Source organism: Mesoplodon bidens (assembly GCF_964165515.1).
Source record: "Mesoplodon bidens genome assembly, chromosome: 1".
NCBI classification, from domain to species: Eukaryota; Metazoa; Chordata; class Mammalia; order Artiodactyla; family Ziphiidae; genus Mesoplodon; species Mesoplodon bidens.
The window spans coordinates 30,126,870-30,139,424 of NC_138176.1; the positions used below are offsets into that span (position 1 = coordinate 30,126,870).

The 12,555-nt window shown below is 41.8% G+C and overlaps 1 protein-coding gene across 1 annotated transcript in view; it reads left to right on the plus strand.

Annotated features, from left to right (window-relative positions):
* Positions 1-6,620: 6,620 nt before the first annotated feature.
* The window catches only part of GOT1 (glutamic-oxaloacetic transaminase 1), a 32,236-nt gene continuing 26,301 nt past the window's right edge, over positions 6,621-12,555 (plus strand). Inside the window, exon 1 of the mRNA XM_081242593.1 lies at positions 6,621-6,862. Within this exon, the coding sequence (XP_081098719.1) occupies positions 6,745-6,862 (118 nt within the window). The 5' untranslated portion in view covers positions 6,621-6,744. The remainder of the gene's footprint in view (positions 6,863-12,555) is intronic.

Consider the following 12,555-nt stretch of genomic DNA (forward strand, 5'->3'; position numbering starts at 1 on the left):
CTTCTGAGATTGTGTCGTGATTGGGAAAGTCTATTCCACCCCAGTACTGTTTCAAAAATCTCCAGTATCTTCCCTACTTTGTTTGTAGTTTAAATATTTAAATTTCAAAAAATTGCTACGGTGATAGCAATAATGATTAAAAATAGTACTTAATTTTCAGTAATTAACAGAAGTCACATATTCTGGAAATCAAATAATAATAGGGTTTCTTTTAACGTGATAGTTTTCTTCATATAAATGTTTAATTATATGCTAGACATAAATGACCTGTGAAAGCATTTTATAGAGGCGTCTCTCTTTTCTGGCATATGTTCCCATGTTTATAGAAAATGGCTGAGAAAATGGTTAGAGAGAGACCAGGACAGAACCTCCCTGAGGGGAGTGAGAATTTAAAACAGAGTAGAAGTCTTTCGATTACCTTGTTCTACACATCCCTATCCACAGAGTGAAAGTCCTGTATTTTTTTCCTGTTTTTGCCCAATCAACAAAAATGTGCTTTGGAAAGCAGGTGATTTGGAAGATAGTTATTAAGAATTAATTCTGGATGAAAAAGTTATAGAGATCTGTTGTATACCATGTGCATGTAGCTAAATCTACTGTACTATACACTTTAAAATGGTTAAGATGGTAAATTTTATGTTATATGTTTTTTACCATAATTAAATTAAAAGAGTCAATTCTGCATTAGAGTGTATGTTTTTAATCAATCAACAAATATTTGAGTGTCTATTATGTACCAAATATCTTGTTGCAGTGCAGGATACCAGGAAATATAATTGGTGGTTTCAGTTCTCAAGGAACTAAGAAGCTATCAAGTTGGAGAAAAAAGTTAAGTATGCATGAAAATGTACAATCTCAGGCAATGTAATGATACCAAATGAGGAGAAGAGACACAAATTCTTATAAGGAGTTTGGAAAAAGCAGGAATCTGACTACAGTGATAGAAATATTTGTTAGGTACTTAAAGGGCTTTCAAAGCACTTTAACATATATTTTCCAAATTGACCCTTTGACCAGATCTAGGAGACATTATCTCCGTTTAACAGATGAGGAAACAAAGGCTCAGAGGTCGTAATTTTTCCAAGTTCACACAGCAGAACTGGGAACTAGACTCAGGTCTTCCAGTCCTTACTCCTAGTGGGATTTATTTAAGTTGGCACTGAAGATTTGCTGCCAGAAGGTTTTGAGGGTTACAGCAGAATCCAAATGTGCCAGGGACACTCTGGTTATGTATTTGCTAGAATTACGATTATTCTCTCCTCGCTGTCATCCTGCCAAAGAGCATCAAGTAACTTTTAATACAAAATAAGGGATTATTTTTTTCTTGCTAGTTACTACATAGAAAAACTCAAGTCAAACTGCAATTGAATGAGGACTAACATGCAAGACTTTAATTTCACCACTACATACACACAGCCATTTAGCCAACTGCAGTCCCGTGACAGACATTCCTTACCCATCATGTCTGACATCATTCTTTAAAGTCAAAATACATATGGTACAGTTAAGACAGGTCTGATCTGACCCAGGTGTGATAGAAAAGAAAACTAACACAGACAGCAGAATAAAGTCAGTGAATTCAAATTTAAAAGCAGTTATCAGGGCTAAGACCATATGACTTACACACATTTTTAAAACCACATCCTGCTAGTTCAGTGGACTGACTTCTCCCCAGAAAGTGCAGAGGAGCATTAGGTCTGTTCATACAATAACCCTATCTGATTGCCCAGGGTCAAGCTACTGTTTATCTCTGCCAGACACAACCCATATCCTGAACAGAGCCCATATCCTAAAACCTGCGTTTTTCACCAATTACTTCAGGACAATACAGGATCTGATGTTCTTTCTACATAATCACCTAAACAAGAAAAATACTCTAACTTTTTGTTTTTTAAGTATTAGGTAAAAGTAAACGCACAGACACAGTGATCAAGAGCTTTGCTTTCCATTTTCCTTCTCGTGAGTGCTCAACATTTTGCAAAAGAAGGGCAGTGCTGCCCTCTACTGCAGGACGTTGCAATGTTCACAGTACACTTCTACATCCACGCATCACCCCGCAACCCACCCCAGACATGTCGGGTAGAGGAAGACGATCTATTTGTAAAACCTAAAAGGGGTAGGTTTTACACTACCCCTTTAGGAGTTGTTTAAAAGAAATGTGTTCTTGGAAAATACATTGAATTTGTTCCCTTCATTATCTCTTCATCTACCTTCCTCTTGTATCAAAGCATAGGACTTTTAGGACATGACCTAACAACAACAAAAAAAGGATATTACAACTTGGGGGGGAAAAGCTTAAGACATTGCTCTAGAGGTAAGAGGCTGTGTTTTGATGCATTTAGGGAGAAATGGGGCAAGGGGAGGAAACTTTCTTCTGACTTTAAGGTCTGTAGCCTTCTGGTCTTCTGTCATTTGGAGCGTTCTCATTAGCTTTTAGCTAGGGTGATCTATTTCCTTCTCTATGTTTCTTTGACTGGAGATGACAGTCACCTGGGCATGTTAAGAGAGTAGTGGAATAGGGTTTCTAAAACACTCTCTACTCTTCAGAAAAGATAATATAGAAATACAAAGGGCTATTATTAATATAGCTACATTTTAGTTAATTATTAAATGTCTTGTTACCTTTAAATTGCTTTGAGATTTTACAGATCTCTACAAAGACTTCTTGAAGGGTTGAAGATATTAAGAATTATGTTTTGTTTTCTTTTCCATTAAAAAAAATTTCAGAGTACATGCCCTCAAGAGGCCACGGCAGACAGACTTTAAAGATAGTCTAACCATTACCCTATAGCTACCCAGGGACTAAATTGTAATCTTCATGGTAATAATTTCTACAACTGTGTTAAATGCATGTGTGTGTGTGTGTATGTGTGTGTGTATCAACACCAAGAAAAAAAATTTTTTCCCCCCAATTTACAGATAAGAATACTAAAACTCAGACATATTAATTTACTCAAACTTTCAAAACTAGTAAGAGGCAAAACCAGAGTTTGATTTCAGAATTTGATTGAAAGCCTAGGTATTGTTCTACTATGCAGCTGATCAACGAACAAACTAAACAAATCTCAAAGGCACATGCTTGTAAACAACATCTGTGATGATGACAATGATGATAGTTAACATACTGAGTACTTACTAAGTGTCCAGTACAATTCAAAGCATTTTAGAGTCAATCATTTAATAACATTAAATCATTTAATCCTCACAGCAACCCCATGAGGTAGAAATATTATCTTCATGTTATAAGTAAGGAAACTGAGGTATACAGAGGAAATCTAGTCCCAGAGGCCACGCTTTTAACCATTATGCTACACTGCTTCTTAAGTAAAGTACAAAAATTATATAGCACAACAATTTCTAAATGGTGCCCTGGAACTTAGTTCTATTAATAAGTAGATAAAACCCATCCATAGTTGTCAGTCCCCTTGATATCTCTGTTATACAAAGGCCTCAGCAGCTTTAAAAAAAGTTCTGCCCATGTAGGTGCCTAGTTTAGAACATTAGACCTTGTCCACCGCAGGCCTCACTAGACATGCCCTTCTATGAAATAGGAAACAGCAAGAGACCTTCACTTGGTCCAATCCATGTGTGCAGGTGGGGAGACAAGTCATACATAAGGGAGGGAGAAGTGAGGGAAGAGATGCAAGGGGAGATGGTTCCACCAAGGCACAGCCAGGGAACAAGCCAGTTAAGCTGAAGGGAGTGGTTGATAAGCGATCACTTTCCTTAGCAAGAGTAAACTCAATACAATCAGAAGCCAGCACCAGCTTAGGGGCTCTACACTTACTTTGTTGCCCACGATTTGGTCACACGGTGACTATCAAACAGATCTCCTCTAACAGCTTTGTTTTTTTTTTTAATTTTTATTGGAGTATAGTTGATTTACAATGTTGTGTTAGTTTCAGTTGTACAGCAAAGTGACAGCTTTGGTTTTTAAAGAAACTTTTGTTCAGTGCACAACTCAGCTTCTAAACAATATCCTACCCTTAGTGACAACATATACCGAAATGTAACCATTCCAAAGCGCTTTGTGCTTAAGTGCAAAGTGTGATAAACTCCTCCCTCCCTTGTTGCTAAGCGTAGACCTTCTGGGTATCAGCGGCAAGATTAAGTACAATAAGCAGGTGTGGATTTGCTTAGAGGTCCCTACAGTGCCCCCTACTGCCCTGGCCTGCCTCTTATGCTATGCGGCAGTGCTGCCTAGCCCCAAAGGCTTCAGATTTCCAAGCGAGTATATTCTAAAGGAATTCATTCCTGATCAAGCTGTTGCTATGTGGTTCATACTTCCTCCCTTCCAATTTTTTTGGAAAAAAAAAAAAAAGGCAGAAAGGAGATGGTAGGGACAGATAGTCGTAATGAAGTCAGGAGCCAGGGGAATACCTGCCCCTTTTCCTTCTGACCCTTACTGCCCTTTCCCTGGACACTCACTTTACCTGGCTGCCTACTAGTCTGGGCAATGTTTACCTCTCAAGAATCTTTTGCTTGAATTATCCATTCAGCAGGGAGGCTGTCTTGCATCCATTCTAAGTCAAAGTGTTAAAATTAGTGATGGCCTGGAAAGCATTTTAGTTCAATACAGGCATTTTGCTTAGAGGGGCAGGCTGCAGGGCTCAAGACAGAAGGGTACTGAACTTAAAGTATCTCCGAGAAACATATTCCTGAGGAAAAAAGTTTGAGACTTGCATCCCACATAATATGCAATCCCTTCCCCCAACAACCAGTAACTGTTTGCCCCTTTCTAAAATTCAGAACAGATAATTATGGGGACATGAAGAAAAACTGCATATGGTACTTTCTTTGCCCCTATCAGCACTGACTTGGTTATGGGGCTGCTTAGGTTGCCAATAAATATTTATTTGGACTTAGCTAAGCTGATAATGTTTAGGTAATTTAGGGTTGTTTTTTTCCCCAGAGAATGACGTAAGGAGTGACCATGACATTGTCGGCCAACGCTGTGAAGATCATACTTTTAAATCAAACTTTGGTAAGGCTGGGCTATATAACATCTCACTCAGCAGTTGCCCTTTGCCTCTGCTTATGGAAGCACCGAAAGTTCATTGTCATTTCACCTTCAGTATTGAACTCACAATCTTAGAGGAAAGTGTTGTTAATGAAACACTGTTGACAGTTATCTTTAAAACCAGAGGCTGTTTCTGAGAAGAAGCAAATGATACAAAGGTTGGCAGGTGCTGCACAAAGGACCTTTGGCTTATGTTTGTTACTTTGAATGATTCATTTTGAGATTTTCATATTATCCAATGAATAGAGGGTAAGGTATTGCTTTTTTCTGAACCAACAGAACTGACTCCTCCTGCCACCATTTATTGAATACTTACTAAGTGCAAGAAACTAAGGGAGACTAATACAGGGTTAAGATCTCTAGCCAAAGGACGTTTACCATCTACAAGGGGTGTGCATCTGTGCAATGATGACAATAGCTAACATTTAGGGAGTGCTTACTATATGCAACTAAACACTTCATATGTATTAACTCACATAATCCCCACAACGACCCTAAGAAAAGTACTATTATCTCCACTTTATGGAGCAGGAACAGAGAGGTTAAGTAACTTGCCTAGACCTGACCAAGTTAGTAAGTGGTAGCACTAGAATCTAAACCTAGGTAGTCTGGCTCCAGAACTAGGTTCCTAACTGGGCATTTTGGGCTTTTTCTACAATTGTAATATTGCCAACAAGGGACAGAAGCACAGGAAAGAGAGAGGGATTTTTACCAGAGTGAGGGTTAAGGCAAAGCTTTAGGGAGGAGGCATTTGCTCTGGATCTTGAAGGTCAACAGATGGAGAGAGGGGCTGGGGAGGAAGGAACAGCCTGACTAAAAGAAAAGACAGTCTGAATACCAGCCAGCTGACGACAGCAAGATCTGGTTGAGTGCCTGCGTGGGAGAAAAGCTGGAGGGGGAGGCCGCGCCCAGATCCGTAAGGTCCGTGAGGACCAAGCTCTCTCGGTAAGGAAAGGAGAGCAAAAGCTTCAAACTGTAAGAGCGGCAGAAAGGAATTCCTGCACACTTCCTCTTTTAATAGGATGGCCCCCAGTCTGAAACCAAGGCAGGTGGCCCACCCACATTTCTCTCAGGGGGAAACAGCCGGCCGAGATGGTCAAGGTCGTCCGCGCGGGCTCCGGAGCTGCACGTCCTGGCCGAGGACTCACGACCCGTGCGCAGAGCCGGATTTGGCTGCCAGCCCGAGCCGGGCCAGACTGGGTCAGGAACGTGCGCACTCCCGGGCCTGGCAGGGAGAACACCAGCTCCGCGGGCACCGGAAGGCCGGTCCTCCAGCTACCTGCTGCCAGCTACCTCCCGCCAGCTACCTCCAGCTTGTCTCCGGGTGCCTGAAGGTCGAGAAAGCTGTCTCCCGCGTACACCGCTCGGTCCTCCCCTCAGCGACCCAAGGAACAACGGCTTCAGCGATAGGAGCACGCTCTGCCAATCAACTCTATCCCCGCCCCGTCCCAGCCGGCGTACGTTGCATTGGTTGCATCATTACCGGACTCCGATAAGATGATCTTCTTAGATTGGCTAATACTATCCCGTTCCTTTTGCGTCAGAAGCTTGCGATTGGTTAACCGCGTTGCCAAGTTCCGGACGCGGCTCGACCATTGGAGGCCGCGGGCCCGCCCCTGCCGGGTAGGTGAAGGTGAGAGTCTCCTCCAGTCGCCGCGGTTGGACCGGACCGAGCGGCTTCAAGCGCAGAGTGGAAGCTTTCGGCCGACTCCAGCTTTCTAGCTATGGCGCCTCCATCAATCTTCGCCGAGGTTCCTCAGGCCCAGCCGGTCCTTGTCTTTAAGCTCACTGCTGACTTCCGGGAGGATCCGGACCCCCGCAAGGTCAACCTGGGAGTGGGAGGTAAGGATGCAGTACCCAAGAGTGTGAGCAGCCTGGGAGTGGAGCGGGCCTAACCCTGGCTGTGGGGACCGTTGGAGATGCCCAGGCCCAGCTTAGCTCCGTCGGAGAGGAGGCAAGATCCACGAGGCTTAGTTCAACCTGCCCATTTTACAGATGGGCATATGGAGTCCATGGACAAGGGAGATATATCAGTGTACACACAGAAAAGGTGTAGCAGTCAGGGCACAAACTCAGTTTTTCCGATTCCGCATTGTGTGTTCTTTATACTGCATCCTTTCGCCTCATAAGAAATGGGGCGGCCAGGGATTGAAAGGAGAGGGATAAAAATAGGAAGACTTATAGGCTTGGAGTCCTGGCTGCTGGGGAATGGAAAAAGGAGAACTCTTAGCCCTAGGGAGCTCTGGTCTGGGTCGGTAAATGTTTGAGTAACTGCCAGGTATCAATCAGGTTGTTTATCAAGCCTTGTGCGGGGAAGACTGAGTCTTGGTTCTGGCCCCAAGGAGATTAAAATCAGCAGGTGTTAAGTGATGTAATAGAGACGTAAAATGCTTCTGAGACAGGTTAATGCTCTCTGGGATCTGGGAAGAATGTTCTGGCTCTCACAGATGTGGTAGGAATGGGTAGAGATGGTGGAAAAGAGACGAAAGAGTGTGGACAGTAGAAGCTCACTTTCCACACATCGTTGTCATCATTTGTATTTCTTGGACAGCTCAGAGCATGGGCCTCAGTTTTTCCTACTGATTTGGACTGAAATGCCTCTGAAATTCCTTTACCTCTTATCTTAATCTTCTCTGGTGAATTTGTTATTTCTGTCACTGTCATTTGGATGTTTGAAGCCACACCAACACTTACTCAACCACATAGAAAGATGAGCCAGGGAGAAGAGAATGAATAGGACAATGTTCTGTGCTAGGGAACAGACTTAGAGCAGAAGGACCAGAAATTTCTGAAAGAGAAAATTGAACTGTTTTGTAGCAGAGAAGCAGTGGCAAGAAGGAGGTGCAGAATCAGGTGTCCCACAGTGACTGTGTCTGTACATAGCACCTGTTAAAGTCTTCACCAAGGAATATGGAGGAGGGGTGAGGAAAAAGCCATTAAAAATTGATGGTTTGGGCTTCCCTGGTGGCGCAGTGGTTGAGAGTCCACCTGCCGATGCAGGGGACACGGGTTCCTGCCCTGGTCCGGGAAGATCCCACATGCTGCGGAGTGGCTGGGCCCGTGAGCCATGGCCGCTGAGCCTGTGCGTCCGGAGCCTGTGCTCCGCAACCGGAGAGGCCACAACAGTGAGAGGCCCGCGTACCGCAAAAAAAAAAAAAAAAAAGTGATGGTTTGTTGAACCTGGGTAATGGGTACGTGGGCATCCATTATATTATTCTCACAACTTTTGTGTATGTTTGAAATTTTCCATAATAAAGCATAAAAAGTCAATTCAGAATACATAGTTTCACCCACAGAGGGAAAGTGATGTTTTTAGCAGGCAGCAAAGTGGAAGTAATATTGAAAGATTGCTTTGAATTGAATTGGAATGAGCACTATTCAAGCTCTTAATTTAAAACCAATCCAAAACCTCCAAGTATTTCTTTAGGTCCAGATATATCGTGAAGAACTAGTATTGATATTAATCGAAATACATGTTTTTAAAACCTTAGGTTTCATTGGCTCAATTACCCTTGAACTATCTTACAGGATTTTGGTGAGGATTAAATGCATTTAAAGTGCTTAGAATAGTCTCTGGCACATAAGTAGGAGTTATGTAAGTATTAGCTGTTACTGTAGTTGTTTTGGCATTTCTTTTTTTATTAAAAAATTTATTTATTTATTTATTTTTACAGCATTAAGGAACATTTATTAAAGATACTTGCTTCTGTAGAGAATAGACTTGTGGGTGCCAAAGCGGAGGGGAGTGAGGGAGGGATGGATAATTTGGGATTAGCAGATGCCAACTATTATATATAGAATGGATAAGCAACAAGGTCCTACTGTATAACACAGAGAACTATATTCAATATCCTATGATAAACCATAATGGAAAAGAATATATAAAAAAAGAACGCATATATATGTATAAGAGAATCACCCTGCCGTACAGCAGCAATCAACACAATACTGGAAATCAACCATACTCCAACAAAAAAAGAAAAAAAACCCAGAAAACCAACCAACCAAATAAATAAATAAATAGCTACTTGTGGCTAGTCACCACCGTACTGGACAGTGCAGGCATAGGAAATACAGAATGTCAAGAATACAAAAGTAATCTTGAAAAAGTAAGACATAGGTTACCACTCTTCCAATTTATTATGAAATTCTAGGAATTAAGGCATGGGGTACTGGTCAAGGAGAGGCTAATAAACCAATGGAATATTACAGAGAATATAGAATCTATCTATCTATCTATCTGTACACATACTGGTCCATCACACAGGGCATGGGAGGTTGGGGTTAGCAGATGCCAACTATTATATATAGAATGGATAAACAACAAGGCCCTACTGTATAACACAAAGAACTATATTGAGTATCGTGTGATAAACCATCATGGAAAAAAATATGAAAAAGGATGTATGTATATGTACAACTGAATCACTTTGCCATACATCTGAAACTAACACAACATTGTAAATCAACAACACCCCAATAAAATATTTTTTTTTAAAAAGATACTTGCTTATGATCATATGTATTTCCACCAGACTCAAAAGCAGAGGCTTTGTCTTGCCTATCCTTACATTCCCACAACTAGTGTTGTGTATGGAACAGAGTAATGTTTGGAAAACGTTGAGGAATGAAAAGAAGGAAGGAAGGGAGGAAGGAAGGAAGGAATCCCTCCCTTTACTAGACCTTGAGCTCCTCAGGGTAGGTACTACATCTTACTCATTTTTGTACCCGCAATGGCTTATACAAAGGAGACCTCTGTGGAATTGAAAGCAGGTAAAAAAATGATTCCTAAATGCAAAATCATTAAATAAACAGCTGCCTCCCACGTGCTTACAGTCTAAAAGTTGAAAAGAATAGTTTAACTGGGAAGCAATTCAATAATAAGAAAGACAACCCCAAGTGCTCTAGAAGTTCAGAGAAGGGAGAAGTAAATGAGGGCTGGAGCTGTGTAGGACAGCACTTCTCAAACTGTAATGCACAGTGGGGAGTTTGTTAAAATGCAGAAGCTTATTGTTGGACTGCACCCTGCAGGCCTACAAGGCCTGTACTTGACCAGCTTCAAGACCGAAGAAAGAGCCCGGAGTCAGTGACAGAGACATCAATGGTTTAATGGATGGGGGAGCTTACGTGTCTGAAGCAATGTCCTGGAGCACTGTGTGCGGCCAACAGTGGGCAGGACATGGTGGCAGTCTTCACTACTCGGGGGCAGGGGGAAGGTTACTAGCTATAGGGGCAGTTGATGTTAGGTTGGCTCATTGGTTACCAGGGAAACTAGCAGAGGGGCACTGCCCCCTTTGATAAGGTATCATGGTGGAGATGTTCTGATCTAAAAGTTAGAACAATCACTAGCTGGAGGCGGGAGCAAGCACGTAGGCATTTACTGATTAGGCTGTATGATTAAGAGGAAAGGTCAGTCATGTGAGAAGGGCATAGGTGAAGCAGGGACTGATAGAGCAGGGGATGTACAGAGAGCAAGTAAACAGCCATCTTGGATGGCCTGATCATAAACTGGTTCAGTAGGTCTGGGAGGTGCCTGGAAATCTGCATTTCTAATGGGCTTCTAAGTGATGCTGATCCTGCTAGTGTGAGGACCATGCTTTGAATAGCAGTAAGGATGTAGAAAGCCTTCTTGGAGGAAGCACTTCTTAAGCTAGGTGCATTTCCTGGCTGTTTTAGTCAGGTTAAATAAAAGGGGACGGGCAAAAGGCAGGAAGAATAATATAAGTCAAGTAACAGAGGCAGGAAGATAACGTTTTATTCACAGGAGAGCAAATGGAACCATGTAAATAGAGCAGAGAAGTCTCATAAGGGCATGAATGGGAAGGGTAGAGAGATGAGGTTGGGCCACATTATTAGCTGCATCAAAGCCTCTTCTGAGGATTCTGGACTTTCCATTGTAAATTCTTAAGAACCTGATGTATCATCTTCACACCTTATACTGTTATAGAAGTGTTCAGTTTATAAAACACATTTCTTACTCATTATTGTCACCTGATCCTCACAACAACACTGGGAGTTAGGTCAGGTGTTTTGTTTTCATTCCTATTTTACAGGATGAGGAAACTGAGGCTCACAGAAGTGAACTTACTTTCCGAAGTTTATCCAAACTTGGATTTGTTTTGGCATTTCTTTGCATAAAAGATACTGAATAAAAATTTTCAGCTCAAGAACTGCAAAGTGAAATAATTTCTGACACTGGTTCGGAAATAAATTGCTCATGCATAGAAAAAGCACCCTGCCAGCCGAGGCCAGAAGTGTTTGGCTCAGAAGCATATTCTGCAGCCCAGATAATGGTCAATTCAACTGTGAAAGTGCCTTTGTCATGTTTTCCTGGAACCGAGGAATTCTTTCTCTTTACTACAAGCAAATGATTTATGCAGTTAATTGCATTTAGTGCTTAGGATGACTCTGGAGGGTTGTTTATTACTACTACTGTTTTAGAGGTAAGAAAGCTGAAGCCCAGATTGATGAAGCATTTTGGTCGAGATCACATGGCTGTAGGTGGTGGAGCTGGGATTCCAGGCCACATTTCTCAGGTCCCTTGGTCCCTGCCCCCTTCTCTGTTGGGCACCTTCAGGTGGTCCAGAGGGAGCCAGTGTGTGGTAGTGGAACAGCCAGGAGACCTGGGTACAGGCCCAGGCCTGCGGTCCAGTGATGTGACCTTGGGAGTGTTATTTAACATCCCTGGACCCAGTCCGTTAAATGAGGAGCCAGAATGGAATGACCTCTCTCTAAAATTATACTCTAAGATTCACTAGCATGTTACATGACTGTAGTATAGAATAATAATGTTACTGGCTTCATCAGATGACTGAGAATTAAATGAATAATTATGTGTGTGAAATGTGACATATAAATGAAAAGTGTTGTATAAATGTTATTTTTGATGATCACTGTGACCCGTCTTTTTTGTGGATGGCAGGTGCTCAGATAAAGGTCTCATTAAAGTATAGTAGAATAAGAAGTCTCTTTACGGCTTTTGTATGTCCTAGCTCTATTTATACGCATCCCGAAGTATATCCTTTGTGAAGGAAATGTATTGATAATTAATCTCTGACTTTGGTGAAGATGCCCCTTTTTTTTTTCTAAGTTAAGATAAAGCCTAATGGAAGTTAACCAGCTCAAGTTCTAATGATGTTGGACATTTAGAACAAACTGCAATTATAATCTCATTAGCTCATTCCTACTTGCAGATAGTTTCCCCAGAGATTTTCTTCTTGCTCTGACTATTTGCATAATTTCCATATAGTTAAACAGAGCAGAGCATCACATTTTTCACTGTTAAATATGATGCTCTTTGAGTTGACTGTTTTAGCGCTTTGTAAAGTTTCAGACAAGTGACTTTAGGGGCAGGGGAGATATGAGTTCATTCAGCCTGATGCAGCCTGAAGCAAGACATTTCTACATAGACTCCACTCTGTTCATCATGTAAACTTAGCTTTCTTTCGTTCCAGGTAGACTGTGCTTGCTTTCATATTTGTTGTTGTTTTTAATGTGGGTTCTTAGCATCTTTAAATAAAGTTGTGGGTGAGACG